The 21,260-nt window shown below is 34.5% G+C and overlaps 1 protein-coding gene across 9 annotated transcripts in view; it reads left to right on the forward strand.

The window, feature by feature from the left end:
• Positions 1–21,260, forward strand: part of LOC128228253 (centrosomal protein of 135 kDa-like) — a 31,576-nt gene that overhangs the window by 7,527 nt on the left and 2,789 nt on the right. The window contains exons 4-24 of one of the 9 annotated variants that reach the window (XM_052939438.1): positions 6,441–6,569; positions 7,054–7,335; positions 7,791–7,941; positions 8,691–8,965; positions 9,342–9,464; positions 10,353–10,385; positions 12,495–12,587; positions 12,940–13,002; positions 13,498–13,671; positions 13,955–14,184; positions 14,495–14,765; positions 15,045–15,100; positions 15,360–15,528; positions 15,814–15,924; positions 16,272–16,457; positions 16,817–17,026; positions 17,345–17,547; positions 17,875–17,979; positions 18,641–18,703; positions 20,226–20,351; positions 20,933–20,953. In XM_052939438.1, the coding sequence (XP_052795398.1) occupies positions 6,441–6,569; positions 7,054–7,335; positions 7,791–7,941; positions 8,691–8,965; positions 9,342–9,464; positions 10,353–10,385; positions 12,495–12,587; positions 12,940–13,002; positions 13,498–13,671; positions 13,955–14,184; positions 14,495–14,765; positions 15,045–15,100; positions 15,360–15,528; positions 15,814–15,924; positions 16,272–16,457; positions 16,817–17,026; positions 17,345–17,547; positions 17,875–17,979; positions 18,641–18,703; positions 20,226–20,351; positions 20,933–20,953 (3,074 nt within the window). Of the gene's footprint in view, positions 1–6,440; positions 6,570–7,053; positions 7,336–7,790; positions 7,942–8,690; positions 8,966–9,341; positions 9,465–10,352; positions 10,386–11,293; positions 11,327–12,494; positions 12,588–12,939; positions 13,003–13,497; positions 13,672–13,954; positions 14,185–14,494; positions 14,766–15,044; positions 15,101–15,359; positions 15,529–15,813; positions 15,925–16,271; positions 16,458–16,816; positions 17,027–17,344; positions 17,548–17,874; positions 17,980–18,640; positions 18,704–19,209; positions 19,280–20,225; positions 20,352–20,932; positions 20,954–21,260 lie in introns of all 9 variants that reach the window. The other 8 variants (XM_052939446.1, XM_052939440.1, XM_052939441.1 and 5 more) reach the window with 8 other exon arrangements.

Genomic DNA, 21,260 nt, shown 5'->3' on the forward strand with positions numbered 1-21,260 from the left:
TCCCAACACTACTCTTTACTTTTGAATTGAAACAAAATGTTAACGTTAAAAAGGGACGTAACTTGAGATGACTAAGGAATCTTTGTCGTGGTTATTTACCTTTTTCATTAAGGATATGTTCCCCTTTTGATAATGTTAAGATTGTAGTTTGTATTAGGATGTAAAGGGAAGTTTACAGTTAATTCCTGCATATATTCTTGACTTGTAGTATTTTCAGTTGAAGTATTTAACCTCTATTTTCCTTGAACCTATGATTCTTCAATTGTTATACCTCAACAACTCCAGCTTGGTTGAAAAGGTAGAAAAAAGAATTGACTTAAAGCTGATACATTGAAAATGAAGAGCATTGACAAGGATTTACCCAATGATGATGACAGTTTCTTATCTGATAGTGCAATTCATTATTGTGACACTACAAATGATTGTATTGGAGTTCAATTCAATTTCAAAATCGATTAATAAAGCTTTGGCAGGTAATAAAAAACCTCTGCTTTCTTTGAAAATTAATTGGATGTTGATTTCAAATACATTCTTTAAGCCCAAAACAATTTTAAGAGAGACTGATACCAGATGAAAAGCTCTGGTTATAATCATGGAAGAAAATACACATAGCTATTTAATTTATATTTAATCATGAATGTTTAACACCAAGATTACCAAACGGAATCTGGGTTCAAAATATTTTGCTTGCTCTTCATATCGTTGAAGTAGTATGTAAGTGAATGTGAACAAACAGCATTTTTTATCTCCAGTCGAATATTCAGTGCAGTATGTGGTGGCTTGTTTGTTCCACAAATTTAATGGACTCCTAAAATATTAGAGCTCTTTAAGAAAGAAAATGTTAAGAAGATAATATTCTGTTTGGAACATCCTTAAAAATTATGTGTTCTCAGTGTACGACCAACTCGCTATAAATGACTCAAATTACTTTGAAAGCAAATCCCCATATGTAGGATATGTTGAGTATGCTCAAACACCCTTTTTAACCATTTATTTGTGTACTTTGGTTAATTCAACAACAAAACACTACAGTTATTCAACAGACCTACTTCAATTGGTTATATATACCCATATCTTTTGGCATTTGGAACATATCTGAATAAAAATGGCAGTGAGCAAAAAGTTTATGTCCTATTCTCTTATTAAATGTAATATTATCACTTTGACTGAACCCCCCTTCCCCCCCCCCCCCCCCCCCCCTCGCTATCTTCATCTTGGACCTCACCAACTGAAAATGTCTGTGGTCTGGGTCCCGCTATTTGCAACTAACATTGTTTAGTGGTAGACTTTGTTTCAATGAGGATCAGTATGCATGTATTGTAGAAATGAAGCAGAATACATGAATATTTAAATACAAAATTGCAAGCAGCATCTGATTATTGAAATTTAAATTGTTAACATGCTATGTGTTATTAAAAATGGATAGAACAGCTAATTGATGAAGAATCTTAAATCTTAAATTAAATGAAGATAATCATTAAAATATAATTGATAAAAGGCGTTAACAAATTAGCTAGCTTGCATAAATTAATTAAAAAACCCATTGTTCTGATAAATTAAAATTAATATCTGACTTTTATCTTTCACCCCTAGTACACCCATAAAGACAAAACTTGCCTTAAACCTAATAAAAATCATTGCTAAACCAATATTTCACCTTAATGCTAGCCAATTTAGATTACCAGTTCAGTGTTTGTATATTTAAAACCAACCGTGTGATACACTACAGGCTTGATAAATCTATACCTGCATTTTAATCGCCCTTTATTGAACCTCAGAGAAAATCCCGGGATCTTAGTGACATGCTCAAACTTGGTATAGTGGAATCCATTCAGCTCTTATATTACTATAGATAGATCTTCAGCAGGATATTGGCTATGTAATAAAGCTGGTTGTACGTCACTGACTTAACGTACGGGTGACTGGTAAAATTGGTCTCGCTTTGGAACTTTGAAACTTGTGTAGGACACTAGGATTATTTTTGAGTTTGGTAAGAATTCTTCTATGTTTTTAACCAATTTCTTTGCAATTGAAAGAGTTTATTGCTATCTGCACATGTTTAACACTTTTGTCCTCCATATTGTTTACACAAATTTCCATGGTTACATGTTAAGAATGTGTACAATAAAATGCTTATCTGACAAACTTGAAATGAAATTAAAGCTGACTTGTAAAATGCTTCAATAATGTACATGAAACAAAGTGATTGACTCTTATTGAAGTTATTTGTATCAACTGCTCATTATTGATTGAACTTTCATGAAAGCAAATCAATTTTCAATTTATTGGTTATGGTTTAAAACACATTAAACAATTAAATTTGTTTTCATTGTTGAGGTATTGAACATTTTCATTTCTGCAGAGTAAAATTTGAATATCTTTGTAACATGACTCAGGTTTAATGCTATTTGAACTACGCTATTACAAGTTTGCATGTCCATGCAAATCTATCGTGGAAATATTGACATTGAATAAAGAATTAGGGCGTGTTTGATCAACAAATATCAGACATAATTCCAATAATGGTTCGCATAATATCATGTAAGTTCTTAATAACTCCTTATTATAAGATCATATTAAGGGGCACTGGCCAGTGGTATTTCTGGCTTATATCCTGATTTTGAGCTGGTAAGCCATAGAAAGTGAAATCAATTGCTTTATTTATGGCATTGACAGAGTTTATATATATTGTGGTATTGAAGTGGCTTTTGTATTTTATTAGTTTAATAAAAAAAATCAGAAGCTTTTATTAACCAATGTATTGATCCATAGGCCAGTAATAAAATCAGTCAAAAGATTGACACATTTTGGTGAATTGTTTGTAACAAATTTGAAGCTTTTGTGAACAACAATGTCTAGCTTTTGCCTAGTTGATTTTGAAAATTGCACTTTCAGCAACCACTGATCCATATGTCAAACATCATTTACGAGGCTTTTGAACCTTTTTAATTTAGTGTTAATTTAAATATGCATACAAATATAAATTAGCCATTGTAGTGGGTTTGTATTCAAAGTCACTGACTGTTTTTTTTCTTCTGATGTTTTATTAAAGTTAAATCTTTTATGCTTGTCAATTTTATGCAATAGATCTCATAAGTATGATGTCTACTTTACAATCCGATGATTCCAATTATCTTGAATATGCCAGACAGGTCATTGCTTGCTATTATGGCTCCAACCCAAAGGCCAGGATAAACAAGCTGACCCCAAACTAAGCACCATCACCCGTGACCAACACCACTTTTGTTACTGGTGTAAAATGGACAGCTCATACTTTGAATGATAATATATGTTCAGACCTGTGACAAGTGTTTTTTATATATATATATGTACACTACTTAGACTTAATAAACAATGAGTTCTGTTCTGTTCTAGAATGATTAATGCATTGACCTTGCTACTAATGTGTCCCTCATACAATGCCATGTGTTTGGTGATAGGAACTTTTTCTCAACTGCTGGCATTGTCACTTGTTGTTAACCATACTTCATAGTCTTTTATTAATTGTTTAACTGCTTTATTGACATTCCAGCCTCTTTGAACATTAAATATTTACAATCCAACTAGTATATTAACACAGTAGGTTGTAAAACTATTGTTTTCCCTCATTGTTAATCATGATTGAGTTCTTTATTGCAAATTGTCACTCATGAGCATGGGATCAATATTGATGGCCCATGATGAGTTTATCATGCTCATGTTTAATCATTCTCCTTGTCTTCCAGTCATCAAAATTAGGCTTTCGGATTAACCAGCCCGAATTGATATACTAAAGCTTGGCATAACATTTTTTTAACAAGCCCTGCTGTATAAAACCCAGAATTTGAGCAAGCCTGGAAAGCATTTTATTGCAGGGCTTGCGTGCTATTGTACTAGTTTGGACCCCTGATCTTCCCGACTTATGACTCGACTATGAGCCTAATAGTATGGTTATTCCAATTGGGGAGTAAAATAAGTTAAAGGCTGAGAGGAACTTGAGCCATCTTCTTTGTTGGATTTTTTCTAAACAATTAAAACAAAATCTGGCTGGTGTTCCCATCGAAGGAGACATAAGCATTACTACCAGTATTAAGTCTCAATTAAATGAAATTCTTCTGTTTTCTTTATGCAAGTTTACAATGTATATAACACTGTGAGTATCTCACTCCACAAGTCATGTCATATTTCATACAAAGGCATGCTATAATTGATATCATGACCAAGATTGTCAACAGAAATTTGATACAATTACTTTTGTTTTAATGAACATGTACTTAATTTTAAATATTGCTGAGACTATAAAATATTAGCCTTAATGTGGCGGTGACATTCCTACTACAATGTACCTTGAACGACTTTATCTCAAAATGATATCCCTTTATTGTTGCCCAATCGTTGAATTGTGATTTGATCCTTATAAAAGACAATATATATAGGCGTCTGTAGGGACATGTATATTGACATATCAAATGTCTTTAATTATTGGATTTGTAATTACAACCTTTTATGACAAGCTTAATACACACATAAGAATTAAGACTTCGTGTAGTGACCTTTCGAACCTTTGGAACTTTGGTTGTGTTAATTAGGAGATACATGGTATAGGGTTGAATCTTGGGAATTAAATGTTATCAGGTATGTACCAGTATAAGGTACACATTTGTATATTGCATAATCAATAATTGTTTTGTATGGTATGAAGAACAATGACTTTGGCATGGTCACAATACATTTATTTTCAATAGTAACATTTAATTTCCATCATTCAGCCACTGTGGATTCTTAAAGCGGGTGGGGTGGGCTTAGCTTAAATAAAACAAAATGAAAAAAGACTGATATATACAATGTATTTAATTAATATTTGATCATGAAATTGTTTTGCTAATAAATTTTACTGAAGTAATAGAGTAGAATTTTCAATGCTTAATTATTAAGTTATAAGTATACTTAAATGAAAGTCAAGTCTATGTCAACTTTCCCCTTAATCGTCTTACAAACACACTAAATGGGCAATATCAGACATTTTTACCACTGCATACAAAGATTTTAAAAACTGCTATTGAAATACCGTTATCAGAAACCAAAAGTTTATCCATTTGTAATCATCATATGCCTTTAAGTACTTATCTTTTCAATTTTCCAAATGGGCCAAGTTATCTTTGGTATTTGAGTTTGCGTGTGTTTAAAGACTGCGGGATCTTTTCAGATGTAAATTTTGTTTGGTTTTGGCTATAACACCACCGTCGACTTTGAACAAGTCTGGCCTTGCAAAATGGAAATCAAATTGCTCCTTATTTTTTTCCTGGTCTCTCTTGTGTTTGATTACCCTGTAAATGAAGTTCTAATGATATTTAAAACTGACAATCACATTCTTCCACATACATATTTTTAATACCTTTATGATGTGACATTAATTAATTGAATTATAGATCAATACCATTAAAAGAAATATTTGTCAATAAATGTCAGCAAAACATTTATTTAAGATAATTGAATAAGGATAAACATAACAAGAGAGCACTTCTGGAGTTTGATAACAAAGTCTACTTAAGTACCCTGTAGAAGTTATATTATATGCTTGCATTATTCAAATCCTATTTGCAAATAATGAGCCGTAACCCACTGAAAAACACACAACTCATGTCTACCAAAACTGCCCCATCCTTCGTTCTGTTTGTTGAGCCTTACCGTCTTTCTCATGGTGTGAGTCAAAATCGTCGTTTATTGACTCTCCTGTTGGTTTATTGCCCTAATCAGCTTTGTCACCAGGACAAAATGAAGACCCACAACAGATATGTACACTTCCCTGGCTTACTCATGTAAACATTTGTTTACAATGATGTGAAGTATAGTACTTTATTGTTTTGTCATTTTTTCAAGCATGTTCATGGAAGTTTTATATCAGTGACACACACACAACCCCACACATGGAATGAGCAGTACTTTCGAATTCTACAGATGTACAGCAAGAGCTTTGTGCATGTTTTTCAAAGATTCCAAAGTCATTTAGGTAATAATGATTATAAAGCCAGAATAAGCATGCAAGATAACTTTCTTGCAGTAAAATTAACTAAAAGCAGGTGATGCAATTGGAAAATTATTTATTGTTAATTTTGACTCCATTATAACAAACCCTTATGACCTATGTCTTAGATTGTTACAAATACTATAATGAGAGTCTTGAAGAGAGTTAGCCTTGGGTGAGGACTGAACCCAACCCTAACCCATCCTCGACCCTTCGTGAGGATAGAACCAAGCTCTAGGGTGAAGAATTGAACCAAACCCTCTGTTAGGGTCATCCCAAACCCTCAGAGGAGAATCAAAACAAACCTTGAGTCGGAGCAAACTCAACCCCTTAGTTTAGGATCAAACCAAGGACCTGTTATGTTTAGCAGCAAACAGCTGTGATGATTCCAATCCCTCAATAATGATATGATATAGATACAATTTTATCACTTCAGGTTGAAGGTCGTGATGAGGAGATAGAACGACTAAACAGAATGTTGGACGGCGGACGACCCTCGGATGTTGTGGCCCTGGAGGCCCGGAACAGGGCCAACGAGAGAATGATCTCACACCTCAATATACAGGTAAGAGCATTTTAATATCAGCATTCACCCAACCACACTCAAACAGATGACAATTATGTCATTGTTAAACTTAAATTATTACCTAAAGATTTAAGATGATCCTTACATGATATGGCCCATAAGGCCAGACATAGTGTCAAAGAAGTTGGAGAAATCCTACAAAAGATTGTGATTAAGTTCATTAAGTGACAATGTCAAGGCCATCATTTATGGAATAACTGTTTAATCATTGTATGAACAGATTGTTAGTATTTAGTATTTACACTCATTGTTTGCAACATAACAGCTGCTTCATCGATGACATCACTTGTTTCATGGACTTCATATACATTTTACCACTGTAAAACATCTTTTGACCAATCACAAGCATCATTTTTGTGTTATCAGATCTATTTTGAAGATATTGCAGTTTAAAGGAAGCTCAGTAGGAGATATATAGATTAGAAATAAAGTATAACCATTTTAAGTATATTTCGTATTCCAGATTGACTTCTTGCAACAGAAGAACCGCGAGATGGAGCGAAAGTTCCGTGACGCAGTTACCGACAGAAGTGAAATTGAGACCGACCTTAGCAAGGCTCAAGCCCGCATTAGTGACCTTGAACTCGATCTACAGAACGTAGACAGACATGCTAAACGGATTGAGACAGATAGAAATATTGTCTTGAAAACAGCAGACAAGGAAATGATCGAAGCGAAGGATGAGTTGGAAAAATCCCGACATGAGCTGGAAGACCTGGATCTTACAATCGCACAACTCAGGGCTGTACGTAGAATGTAGTTTATAGGATAAACTGATGGATCTTAATGAATCATTGCATTAGTTAGTTCGGTGACAAATATTTGTGAATTTTGACCAAGCTAATGATCAAATTTTTTTTGTCGTATTGTTCAGATCATCTGGTTTGATTATAATAATTTTTTAGCGTATATGGTCTAAACAGCTCGAGACTTAAATTTTTCTGGGTGCAAAGAGTTAGATAAAAGTAAAAATATTTTCAGCTTATTGGTTGGCCTCTGAAACATGGTATTGAAGATCTCTACGCATTGAGTTAGTTCTTAAAGTTAAGGGATCATTATCTTTTATCTTATCCATTCAACTTATATGTACATACCATCATTGTAAAAGAATTGAACATGTTATAATAGTTATATACTTGTAAGAAATGAATATTTTTCAAAGCGTCAGGACGTGATTTCATGGAAATATTATTATTTCAGGAAAATGAGCGGTTTTCAAAGGACTTAGCAGAGGCTCGCTCCTCGCTGACAACGAAGTCTGGAGACTTGATGAGACTGGAAGAACTTCACGATCGTGTGGCCGAGGACAAGAAACGACTCAGTCACAGGGTCAACAAACTCATGGCAAATGGTGCGCAATTTAAAACCTTTGATAGGATTTAAGTTGTTAATACTTCTTAATCTATTAATATGGTCAGAGTTGTATGATTTAAGGTTGAATTTGTTTGATATTCTTCGTATTTGTCCAAGTGTATGTCAAAGAGTGATTTTATGTCTGTGTTAGTGTTGTCGAAGCATAGACTACAAAATTCAGGGTAAAAAAAATAGTTAAAGAAGACTAAACATATTGTTTTCACTTGATTTCAATTTATTATATACTGGTATATTTGAAAATCTTGTGTAGACTGATGGTACATGATGATTTGTTAGTTTAAGGATATTTACTAGAAAGGGCTTTAGCCAGGTTTTAAAAAAGATAGGGTGCTGAAGATGAGGGACAGGGTGGTAAGGGAGGAAAGGGCACATTGATTTGGGCTGCGAAGAACTTCAACATTTTAAATTGGACCAAGAGTGTTAGGAATTGGGTTAAAATGAAGTAAAATTTGGTGTCAACTGGCAAATATGTAAATTTTGTAAGTATTTATAATGATATTATTTGTTTTAATCAAAACTACAGAAATATTTGACAGTCTTCAGTAGTGAACTCTTTGAGGGCAGAAAGGTGCACATGTTTGTCTCCATGATGACAGAATGGTGCTTCCAAAATGGACAGTTATTGTCATTCAATATGATTATACATATTACACAAGCCTTTGTCTAATAATCATAAGATTTTGTGTTCGACAACCTCTATAAGGAAAATTAATTTAAATATTACAGAGAAAGAACTGGTCCTGGAAATTGAGCGACTGAAGAGGAAGAACGTCCCATCTGGTACTTCAAAGAAGGGCAAGATCCCGAGCAAGCTCGACGCCTTTGTCCGCAGCGTAGAAGAGGAGCGCAACTACTACCGCGACCAGGCTGAGGCATTCCAGAAGATGCTACGCGGGGAGATTCCATCTCGACTCCCGAGATCTCGTACCCCATCTAGACCTTCATCGCGGTCTGCAAGTCCAGCACGCGAGATGAATGCCTCCGCTAAGGCTGACAAAAAGGTAGGGTTTTCAAATAGGAAAGGCAAGGGAATTTCATGATTATATGAAAAAATAATAATCAAAGGCAAACTTTTAAGTAGCACATGTGGAGAAAATTTTGCAAAGTTTAAATATTTGTATATTGTTTAGATTTTTCTTAAATGGTTGTACAGAGATAGATATGGTTTCATAAAATATACATGCATACTAAATGTCAAGAAGGGTAGAAATAAAAAGAATGTTTTAAATTCAAACAATAATTATTGTAATTGTTGTGCCTTTCCTTAGACAAAGGTAGATAATATGTCTTGTGGATCTTAATCTTTTTCGTCAATTTGGACTGTACTGCACAGTAATTAAAGGTAACTTGTTTGATAAAAGAGTATAAAATCTTCAGGCTGCTGCCCAGTATGAGGCCATCATGCGAGTTATGGAGGAAGAGAGAGATTATTACCGCACTGAATATGAGGCCCTGAAAATTGCCAAACGTGCTTCATCTGCCCGTGCTACGCCAACAAAGGTAGGTTACCCACCAATATTAGTTTTGATAGTAACCATTTTTCATGTAGTAAATGATACATTGGTACAATTTTGCCTTTTGGTTTAAAATGGTGTTTAAAAGTTAATAACAAAGTTTTGAATTTTGTTTGGTTTTTGGCTTTAACTGTAGAGCTTTTCATAAAAATTGCGCGACTAATTGCAAATTTGCTTATTGAATTTTATATAGAATTCTTCCCCTTTTCAAGTTAGGTCTCACTATTTCATTTTATTGTCTTGGGATAGTTTTTTGTCTTTTTCAATACATTTTATTAAAGATTCTCAAAACTCATTCATTCATTCATTCATTCATCATCTTTTTTTAATCTTTCATCCCCATCTTTCCTAGCTAAATGATGTCAAGAAAAAGAGTGTAAGTAATATAAGACCCTTATGAAGAAGTTGACACCCAAATAACTTAACTTTCCTAACTTTTGAGATTCCCTCATCTTAAAGAAATGTGAGAAAATGGCAAAATCCTTAATATTTACTGCAAGCGTAATTGAGTTAAAGCCTGATTTTGTGGTGGAATAGTTTATTAACACTTGTGTGAATTAATCTTTAGTTTCATATAGATTGGCTGATTTCTTGAAATCTAGACATCTTTGATTGTTTCTTTCAAGTAAAGATACAAATTAAAAAAAAGGAACCACATTACATTAGTTTATTACATCAATACAAATTTACATAGCTGGCATTCTTGGAAGCCAAATTTATCCAATAATGTCACAGTCAGATGCATTTGTTACGCTGTCCTGACATGCCTTGAGTTGTTCATATGAATATCTTACGAGTACTTTCATTTGACCTCTATGTACATGCAATTATTGTACACAGTTAAAAAAAATATTGCGTTTCCTTTCTTCACTAGCAACTGTTCAGCCCTTTTGAGTGGTATTACCCAGTAAGTTTCCGAACACAGCAAGGCATCATTGTCCCCTCCCACACACACACACACCTGTGTGGGTTTTGTCCCTTACATGTTTGTTTCCTGCACAGAGGTGACAGGGCACTATATGAGGGTTCATTACACTATAGTTGTAATTAATTTAAGAAGTTATAGCAGTATTGCATTGAACCAAACTGGCATGGTCCTTTTTAAAAAAAATAATATTGAAAGCACTCAGACAAATTGAAGTGATATTTGTTTGACTGATGGCTTTTAGGCTACAGAGCATTTTAGCTTGTAAGCTTGTCCATTTTTCAAAGACACAAAGTTGAGGTTTGTCATGGCTTTGGCATCGTTTTTATTTTAACTTGGTCATTACTAAAAAAAACATTCAAGGTAGTCATGGAAACTTGGTACACATGTTGCAAGAGACAATACAAATATGTATAGCAAGACTCTGGTTTTAATGATTGTTGTCCTTTTTTTACTCTGTGGCACTCTCACCTATCTTACTATCGACATATAAGTTTTCACTTGTTCATGAAGAATCAGCACTAAAAAAATAAACTCCGAACTTTCAATATTTTTTAAAGCAAATATACAGTTTTTAACTTTAATATTGTTAAATAGTATTCTACAAGTCCATTAGTAAACCCTTAATCTAAAGGCATTTTTCAAAATACTAACAAAGAAGTTCTTGTAACATTTTCAGACTTTGATGGCAAAGGTAGTACGTAAATTAAAAGTATACAGGAAGTGCCATGCAAAGTCTTTAAATTAAACAAGTGTTTATATGTTAGTTTTTTGGGGAAAAAATCGAGACCAAAACGTCAATTAAGAGTTCACTAAAGGATTTGTACATACGTATTCCCTGAGGAAAAATGACGCTGACAGATTAACTGCGACTATAAATTATCTGATAGGACACAAACGAAAAAAGAAAATCTAAGAGAACAGTGAGTATACCTGCTTTAAATCACTGCCGAGCTTATTTCAAATGCTTCACAATTTTGTTTCTCATATGATTTAGTATTTGAATGTCTGTGATGTAATGTAATGTCATGTAGCTCTTTTATTTGTTAAATGTTAGCTTGTTTATGGGACTGCAGGTTTTCTCTCTATCAACTTGTGTAGAAACATGTATGTTGTGGTGATGTCTTCATGTGTTTTTCATACAGCTAACATTTTGCTGATCCACTAATCTAATATGACCAGATTTTTTCTCTTGCTAATTAATATGTAAACTTACATTCACATTGAACTTTTTTTGGTGTTCAAATTTCCGAGTACAGAGAGAAAGACAACATCATTAAAAGTTATAAACATTCAAGAACTGTTTTGATTTGTAATAAGACACTGTTTTGATTTGCAATAAGACACTGTTTTGTTCTGTAATAAGACACTGTTTTGATTTGCAATAAGACACTGTTTTGTTCTGTAATAAGACACTGTTTTGTTCTGTAATAAGACACTGTTTTGTTCTGTAATAAGACACTGTTTTGTTCTGTAATAAGACACTGTTTTGTTCTGTAATAAGACACTGTTTAATTCTGTGACTTCTCTGAGTTACAAAAATAGCCCTATTAGAATTGTTGTAATAAAGTAGACGCTGCATGACGTGGTTTATTGTTACATGTAGTGTAATGAAATACTTAGAAACTAATTAGCAATTAATAAAAAAGACATGCTTAGATTGGCCAATGTTTCAAATGGGTTAAAAGATAAAAAAGAAAAACTGTTAAACTGCTTGTTTGTCTATGCATGAACAATAAAGTTAAAATCGAAAGAAGTTGTTTACACTCCAAGTTAAATTAATTAAGTGATTGCTTTTAAAGCTGCTAGCAGCGCTGAACTTGTTGGTCTTTGATGAAACTGAAAAGATTCATTCTTTAAGATCTTAAGCAGATGACCATGTAACCATTTCCTCATGATTTTACAAAGAACGCTTAAGGATGCTATATGTAATAAAGATATGAACTTAACAAGCTTACAGAATGAACCTTTTATTGAAAGTATTACATGTGCCTCAGCTTAAACTGTTTTAAATCATCATAAAAGCTCTTTGTTCAGCCCCTGACCACCCCTGTATGTATGTATTTCCTTCATTGTTGTTATATGTTACAGGGTCTGTCGGAGGAGGCAGAGATTGTGAAGCTGACCAAGGAGAGGGATGAAATGAGACAGCTCCTAGACAAGTTTGAACGTCACATGGCAGAGGTATTTGCCTGCATTTGCTAACATGAATATTCATCAAGTTTGTGCTCTTACTCTGTTTTATAAAAAAAAATTATAATACAATGATATGTTACCACTGTGTGTTTAGCAAAAAGCATGGAGGATGGTGTCTGCATAGTGGCTGAATTGTCATTGTGCAAAAACAAACTTTTGTTGGCCGTAACTAAAAAAATGTCTTCAAAATTATTATGATTATGGAAATAAGTGCACTTTCACAATGTCATTATGCAAAATTTATATACTGCATAAGTTATGCCCTTGATTAAATGGAAGCCTCAATACTCTTGTTTTATATTTAGGGAAGTTTTGCTAATGTTGGATGTGTATGTTACAGATCCAGGCCAATGTGAAGGTTCTTACTGGAGAGAGAGACAAACTGAACCAGATGTATGAGGAGGTAAGTGTCTGTACTTCAAAAACACGTTAAATGTTGAATTTTTTAACATTGCAGATTATATATGTTAACTTTAATAAGCAAATGTTTGTTTCTAAGTTCTATAGAAAACAACGTTGGACCGATTGTTCAGAACTTTGTTTAAGTCATCGTTGTTCACTTTAAACCTTTACTGCTCTGGAAATTTCATGAAAACACACGTGATTTGCAATATTTATAACAATACTTAAGAAAACTCTTTAAAATAGCAGTTCTTGTTTTATTTAAACAAGAGCGCTCCATAAATATTTCACCTTTAAAAGTAAACAAAGATATCTTGAATCCTTTTAACTTAACTTGAATCAAGTGCTGAACAGTCTGGTCAGTGTTTCAGAGAAAAACAACTAGAAGAAACATTTTGTGCTTATTTGAATCCAACACAGACACGCTTACCAAACAATTAAACTGGATATATTTTGAAACTTTACCATCTATTAATGATTCCTTATGCTTCCCCAGGCCAAGGATGAGCTTCACAAAGTTCGACGAGAGCTGGTTCGCTCACCCAAGTCTCCGAAAACATCTCTGGCAGCTCAGGCAGTTCTGAGACGTGTGGAGAACGAGCGGGATGATGCTGTGTCGGAACTTCGCAGGATGACCACTGAAAGGGACAGCCTCAGGGAGAGACTTAAGGTTTGTAAAATTTGTATTCTTAGCCAGCAATTTATAATTATGTTTAGTAGTATTATCTGTGAGTAGACTGCAGCATTAGGAATATTCAAAGACACAAGAATTTTCCATTCAATTATTGCTAACCATTTAATTTCAGTTATTGTTGTTTTTGTTCAGATTGATGAGTTTATGTTTTGAAAATGTTGAACCTATTTTCATGCAAAAAGCAAGAACAAATCAGGCCTTTGCCTGTTACTTTTAACAATAATTCTACTTTCTCAATATCAGAGTGCCTTCATTCTAGATTGCCACAGAGGTATCCCTATCTGAAAAAGCCAAGCTAGAACAGCGTGGGGAAGACCTGGAATCCGCCCTCCAGCAGGCCGAGAGTGAACGGGGTGAGCTGATTATGCGCGTCACCACCCTCAAGGAGGATGTTCGCAGTCTGGAAGCTCAGATTAAGGACATGGCCGGTAGATTGTCCGAGGCCCAGGATGATTCATCGACCAACAAGTCTAAGGCCACTCAGATGAAGTAAGTAGGGAGTGAGTTGCTGTAACAACTAGGACACCCTTACAGCATTAGATAGAATCTCTAAGCTTTTTTAACAAGGACCTCAACATAATGAAACTTAATGTTGTAAAAAAGAACTAAAACTGTATATGTTTTGTTTTTTTAGATATTTATGTTAGGAAACCTATATACATAACACATTGACTTTAAATCAGCGCAGTAAAGGCAGTTTTAAAATATATTTTTTATTGAGAATCTGTTTTTAAAAGGAGATCTTGGTAACAGGGCATTATCTTAATGTATCAATAAATATTTCTCAATTTTTCTCTAGGATGTTGGCTGAGGAGACAGATCGTGGCCTAGAGGAGACCCAAAAGCGTCTTGCCCGTCGCGAGAGTGAACTTAATGCCCAGGAGGAACGATGTGCCCGACTGGAAGAGAGAATTGGGGAACTCCAGCGTGTTATTGCTCGCTCGGGAGATGAGAATTCTGGGCTTCGCGGAACCATTAGCCAGCTGGATCGAGAGAAGGATAACCTCCAGATAAGCGTGGATGAAAAGACCGAGAAGGTCGCGAACCTGAATGAGGAGGTCTTGCTTAAGGTGGGTATTGGGCATTTATGAATGGTTTTGTATAAGACCATCATCAAAATTATTATTGAAAATCTATTTTCTGCGTAATAAACAGGAAGATTAAGTTTTTCTTTACATTTACTCTATTTAAGGGACATCATGTACAGTAAAAAATGTGCTCTCTTTTGGTGCAGATTTTAATTTTTCAGTGAACATCCTAATTTAGTTCATATTGCTTTTATCAAAGGTTTACAGCGGTCAAATACTAAGACCTTCACAAAGTCATTATAAGACTATTTTATTTTCCAGGAGAAACTCATCAGTGACTTGAAGGTTCGCATCAGTGAGTTGGACGCCCAGCTTGGGTAGGTATTTTATGATTATTTAAAGAGTGCTAAGTATCATGAAAAAAATCAAGTTTGCATTTATAAAGCCAGAAATGTTTTTTTAACTTGTAAAAATGTAACTTTGTGATTTTTTTAGCAGAAATACAAGGTTGTTTGTTTTAGGTATTTGCCATTTCCTTTTCCTAACAGCACCAGTAAGATTCTGCCTTCAAAGACGTTTCTATTTGATAATTGAAAGCCAAATTGATTTTAGTTAAATTGACCATAATATCTTCAGCCATGCCAATGACAACATCAACATGAAGGATCGTGAGCTGAAGTCGCTACGTCGCCAGCTGGACAGCACATCTGATGATCTCAATGAAAACTCTCGTGGGAAGGAGATTGCTCTGCGAGAAAACAGGAGACTTCAAGATGACCTGTCAGTTATGACTCGTGAGAACCAGGTATGTATTTAAGATAATGCCAAAGCAATAAACAAGAATTCTGACAGAAAAGGAGATTGCCTAAGAAAAATGAGAGAATCTTAATTGACTTTGTTTTTCTAAATGGCAGTGTATTTACAATATGTTATGTAGTTTGAAGAAAATGCAACCATTCGAAACTTAAAAAAAGGTAAACTCAAAAAAATAAACTGGTTCAAGGGGGAAAAAGGTAACTGGTATATCTCTAGTGTTAAATATATCCGCTTCATAGAAGAATTTTGTATTTATATTTTATTTCTTACTCAGAAACTGAACCAGGAACTCCAAGAGGCCTTGGAGGACAAGGAAGGTCTCAAACAGCAGGTTCAGGAATACATCCTTGAAGTGAGACGGTTTGAGGATACTCTCGCTAGCAAGGTGCGTAGTGTGCTTTAGATATATGTGGTTAAGGAATACAAGGAAGGTTTTTATTTGTTATAAAGAAGTATTTAAGATCCCATTACTCTCAGAAATGAAAGATGCAGGAAAGTGTGATGTAAAGACTATGTTTACCACTGGATGTAGCAAATGGTCAATGTTATTTCCATGTTAAATGATCTCCTGCTTTACTTCTATCCTTACCAGGATAAGGAGTGCTCAGATCTTTAAGACCTGTACTGTTCACTATCATTGAGACAAGCAAACCCAGTCTATCACTCTTTTACACCCTTCATTGTTAAACCACTTTTACCAGGTTATAATTGTTTTTTTGCTTTATTTTTCAGGAGAAGGAGCGCTCAGACCTCCTAGACCAATACCGAGCCCTGTCCTCGGAGGCAGAACAATACCAGACTGCAACCCACCAGCTGGAGAGTGATGGATCTAACATGAGACTTGAGATCATGACCAAGGACTCTGAGCTCCGCAGACTGAGAGACAAGGTCGATAACCAGGAGCGAGAGATTCAGGAGGTAGGGGAATTGAATGGAATCAGAAATAATATGTGGAAAACAAAAACAACAGATTTGCTTCAGTGTCTTAGATCAGTGTAAACCAATCTGACAAGTCAAACAAATATTCAGTGTGAAAAAGGGATCATAGGCATAAAATTAGATGGCTATTAGGGACTGGCCTCTCAGAGAGTAAATCTATGACCTCATTTGAATAGGATGTGTACTCTCATTGAATTTATAGGAAATATTTTTGGTATTTTTCTGGCTTTTAGTGACAAAGAGTAAGAGTTCATGATTTAAACACTGATTTTACTATTTAAGCTCAGGTTACAAAAACATGTTAATTTAGGTTTCTAAAAGGTTGAATCTTGTTGCAGCATCTGAATGCCGAGCAGGCCTACGAGCTCCAAGTATCGAACCTGACTCGCTGTTTAGCAAACCTGGAAGATAACCTGCGCCAGACAGATGATGATAAGAACACACTTCTCTCCGATTTGACTGCCGTACGGGAACTGTGCTCACGTCTGGAGGGAACTAAGGAATCTCTACAGAGGCAGCTCACTGCTCTCACCATTGATAAGGAATCGGTTAGGAACTTGTTTTAATTCCTGTTTGATCTTTTGGCCATTCTTAATTACTTATAAGATGTTGGACCAATGTTGTTAACTACAAAAGTCTTTGTATGGTACCTTTTTATTTAGCATGAAGCCTTAGTATAGGGAAAATTCACTACATATTGTGTATACAAAATGTGCATGAATTTTGGAGATAAATCTTTACAAATTTTCTTTAGTGTTTGTGCTATATATTTAAATTCTCAAGCTGTCACCCATCCTTCTACATATTTGTACATGTATGGAAGAAACAACTAAACCTCACTGTATTTTTGTATTGAACTTTTCCAGCTGCAAGGCCAGTTCGATGATATCGCCCAAGAAGCGGAGCTGTACAAGAGCCAGCTGTCATCGGAGCGCCACACAAACAAGAACCTGGAATCTCTGCTACAGAATAACAGGGAGAAGGAGTTCACTTCACAACTGCAGAACCAGGAGCATGGAGCTGAGATACAGATGCTCAAGGATAGACTCTCACTCAATGAGAGCAAGATGTGAGTAGCATGGTTTACAGGAGTATTATTAAGGAAGGTATCAAAGGTCAAGATAGGGTACTGATTTATGTAGTGACTCTTATCAAATAAAATATTGCCAAGATACAGCGGCAGGCTCCGACTCGAAATAGGGTGATTTTAAAGGGAAACAGGATCAAGGCACTGATATACAGGTGCTGATAGGAAGACGGTCAATTATTGGAAGCAAGAAAGGTGGTTAAATATGGTAAGTTTGTGAGCTCCATTTCCTGTTCAGTTCTGTGGAGTTGATCAAGTGAAGTATATCAGTCATCCTGCAGTAATGTCATGTTTTCTTCGCGTTTGCAGTCAGAGTCAGAGCCGTGAGATCGCGTCCCTGCGCACCAGAAATGTGGAACTGGAGGGAGATGTGGAGCGACTTAGGAGACAACTCACCAGCGAGAAGTTTGAAAGGTAGGAGTGACCTCTGGGATAGATTTTATATAAATGTGACCAATATTGTTATCGAAGACATTTGATTTGAATCGAGGGCAGTTTAACATACAATGTGGATTTATTTTTGCTTAACAACAGCTCACTAGTGATAAGTTTAGAAAGGTAGGATTGAAATTGGGATGGATATTTGATTATGTTGGCAACTGCATTATCGGGGATATATATTAATTACTGTATGAGATCATTTTTCCTTGTATAAATTTTGATATTTAGGTATTTAATGTAAGGTTTGTGTTCACAATTATTATTTTCAGTTTGTCTCATGAAATTACTTAGTATTATATTCAAATGTCTTCATATGACAAAATTCGTCACAGTGTTGAGTTGCCGAGTTCCCAAGTAATAACACTCACATATTGTTTTTTCCTACATAACATTGAATTTTCAGTTGTAAGGTTATTTATTGATATTGCAGTGTTTGTAGGTTTTGCCATGCTCATTTTATGTTTTTGTAGAGCAGACTTAAATCTTAAGCATTTCTGCTAATATAAATATTGAGACTAAGATTGAGTGCTCACTTAATAAATAATCTTACATTGTATATATTATGTTAATTATGAGTTTGTCATTCACAAATGGTCACTCATTTGTATATCATGTCCATAACATCATGTTATAGTCTCCGAACTTCGTCTGGCGCTCGCAGTCTTACTATCATGTCCTTCAATGATGGGGGAATTCAGTGAGTGGAAATGTAGAGAATAACTTTTTCCATTTCTTATTATTTTTTTTCATTTATCTTTGACACCTGTTAGAAGGGGTAACTGTGGTTATCTATGGTGTCAATTGTTGATGCTTTTCCATCTGTTATGGGATTGGTAGAGATTACCAGTAATTAAGCAGGGTGGAGTCGGCAGAACTAGTGTCAAACTTCCTTATTCATTAAGATTTTAGAAAATATCATGTGGCTAATTTCAGAAAATACCAATGTCAGTATGTACGTGGCTCAATACCATCTCGCTTTTCCTCCCTTAATTTTGACTGACTTAGAAAATATATCATTAACATGATGTTTTGGCAGGTGGGTAACAAAATTATAATGTCATGTATGAAGTTGTTGAGCTGCAATTCATAACAGCATTGATGGTAATTATCAAAGGCAGATGAGTGAATTCATTAACTGGAAATATAGGTTATATTTCATTGCCATAAACTTCGGTAACCAATCCCTCTGCTATGTTATTTTAGGGAAAGAGAGCGATTCAATAACCTGTATAACAATTATGACAGCTATAAGAGCTGTGATTATGTGACACAAGTAAGAAGAAGTATACATATTAAGTAAAAACTGCATGACAAGCTGTATTGTATATACTGTGGTTGGGGGAAACATGCTTTATATCTGTGCTTCAATTTTGCATGTTGAATGGTTATGGGGGTAAATGTTGAGTATTGCATTAAAAGTAATGATGTATTTATTTCATTTTTATTTATTTATATTTTTGTATATCATATATTAAAAATTGAATGGGAACTGTTTCAGTATGCTTACTAACTCATGTATGTGTCAATATGTATGTTCATTATATGTTGCCAATGTGTTTGCAAAAGCATTTGGGTGCATAACTTTCCTAACTGCATCTTGTGTTTGTTTCATATGCTATTGGAATAACAACAGTGTAATAAAATTTTCAAGTTATAATGGTACTTCAGCCTTTGGAAGTATTTTTGCATGTATTTGACTTTTCCAAGCTGTATTATTCGATTAAATAATGTCTTTACTTTTGTAGGATTTATTTTATTTTTAATCTGCTCTCATTAAGCATAGCATTTAAGATATAACAGTTTTTCTAAATTTCTTATTTTGTATGTGCTAACTTTGTCATATGTTGACTGTAAGACATAATATGTGTATTTGTTGATAATTTCCCATGTATATAGGAGACGTTTCCATCATGATTTATTCCCATTTTGTATTCATTAGTTGATATTAACACAAGCCCGGAAGTTCTGCACTGATAAAATGTCTATTGCTTTGCACAACTTTTGGTTTTGTAAGTAGGGCTTGTTAGAATGCGGGCTTTTTTACCTAAAAGTCTCATTTCAATGATTGTGTATTTCTGTGTGGTCTGATTCTGTATTTCAATATGGTTAAGGTATAAAAAGGCCAATTTCCATCCACTTCCATAATTATAAATTAAACTAGCTGATAGTGGTTCCCACCCTAAATGAAGTTTGACTATTGTGTACTGCTGGTCTTTCAGAGAGAGAGCGGTTCAGGAGCTGAGACGTCATGGTCTGGTGCCCCCACTACCGACACTGGATTACTCGAGCAGCACTCGCTACAGGTCCACAAGTCCCGCAAGGTCAAGGTCACGCAGTCCTACCAGGTACACACACAACTTTTACATGCAGTAAAAATCTTCTTCTGTGTGTGTTTGAAAATTTTCTTTGACAAAGGTATGAGTGAAAGTTTATATAAATAAGTATGTGCTTCAGTTAGGAGAGCTTGCACATTTGTTGAAATAACTTTGTAACGAGGCTAACAGTTCTAGTGTCGGCTGTCTGATATCTTATTTGTGATCACATTAATTAAAATTGATTGAACTTTCAATTTTCTCATGTTTAAATGCAAGTTCATTTAGTTTTTTAAATTTTAAAAGGTGTTGTTTTTTCCAATTTTGAAAAAGAACGTACTATGGAACTGTTTTATAAAAAAAATATTTTAGTAATCCTGCATCCTTCACCTCAATATTGAATTGAATTTTTAAACTTTCACTCATATACATTTTTTTTTCATCAATTGCAGATTTTTATGCTGTTTTATTTTTTTGTTATTTTGTGGAATTGTGACATTCTGATTTAACATGCATGTTTCCTGTATTAACTGCACATGAGATAGTGCACCTAGTTGTGTTGCACAGTGATTCATTATTCAAACAACAACACTTCCATCCCTAATGCATTCAAGATGGCGAACATTGGAACTGAGGTCTGTATTTAATAAGCATGATAGATTAGAAATATTGAAGCATATAGATAAGTAGATTGACAAACAAAAGACAAGATTGTATATAGTGAGTGCACATAGTTTTCACATATACACAGATTAGACGTACATGGTGTATGCTGAAAATATGCAGCACAACTAATGGTTACCAATACCTTATTAACTGATGCACAAGGTGTTCTTCAAATTATTTTTGTGTATAGATTACCAGTGTTTGAAATTATAATTTGTCTACAGCTTCTGTTAGTTGACCCAACCAATAACAATAACAAGTTAAGGCTAATTTTCA

This window comes from Mya arenaria, chromosome 3 (assembly GCF_026914265.1).
Source record: "Mya arenaria isolate MELC-2E11 chromosome 3, ASM2691426v1".
In the NCBI taxonomy this organism is placed as follows: Eukaryota; Metazoa; Mollusca; class Bivalvia; order Myida; family Myidae; genus Mya; species Mya arenaria.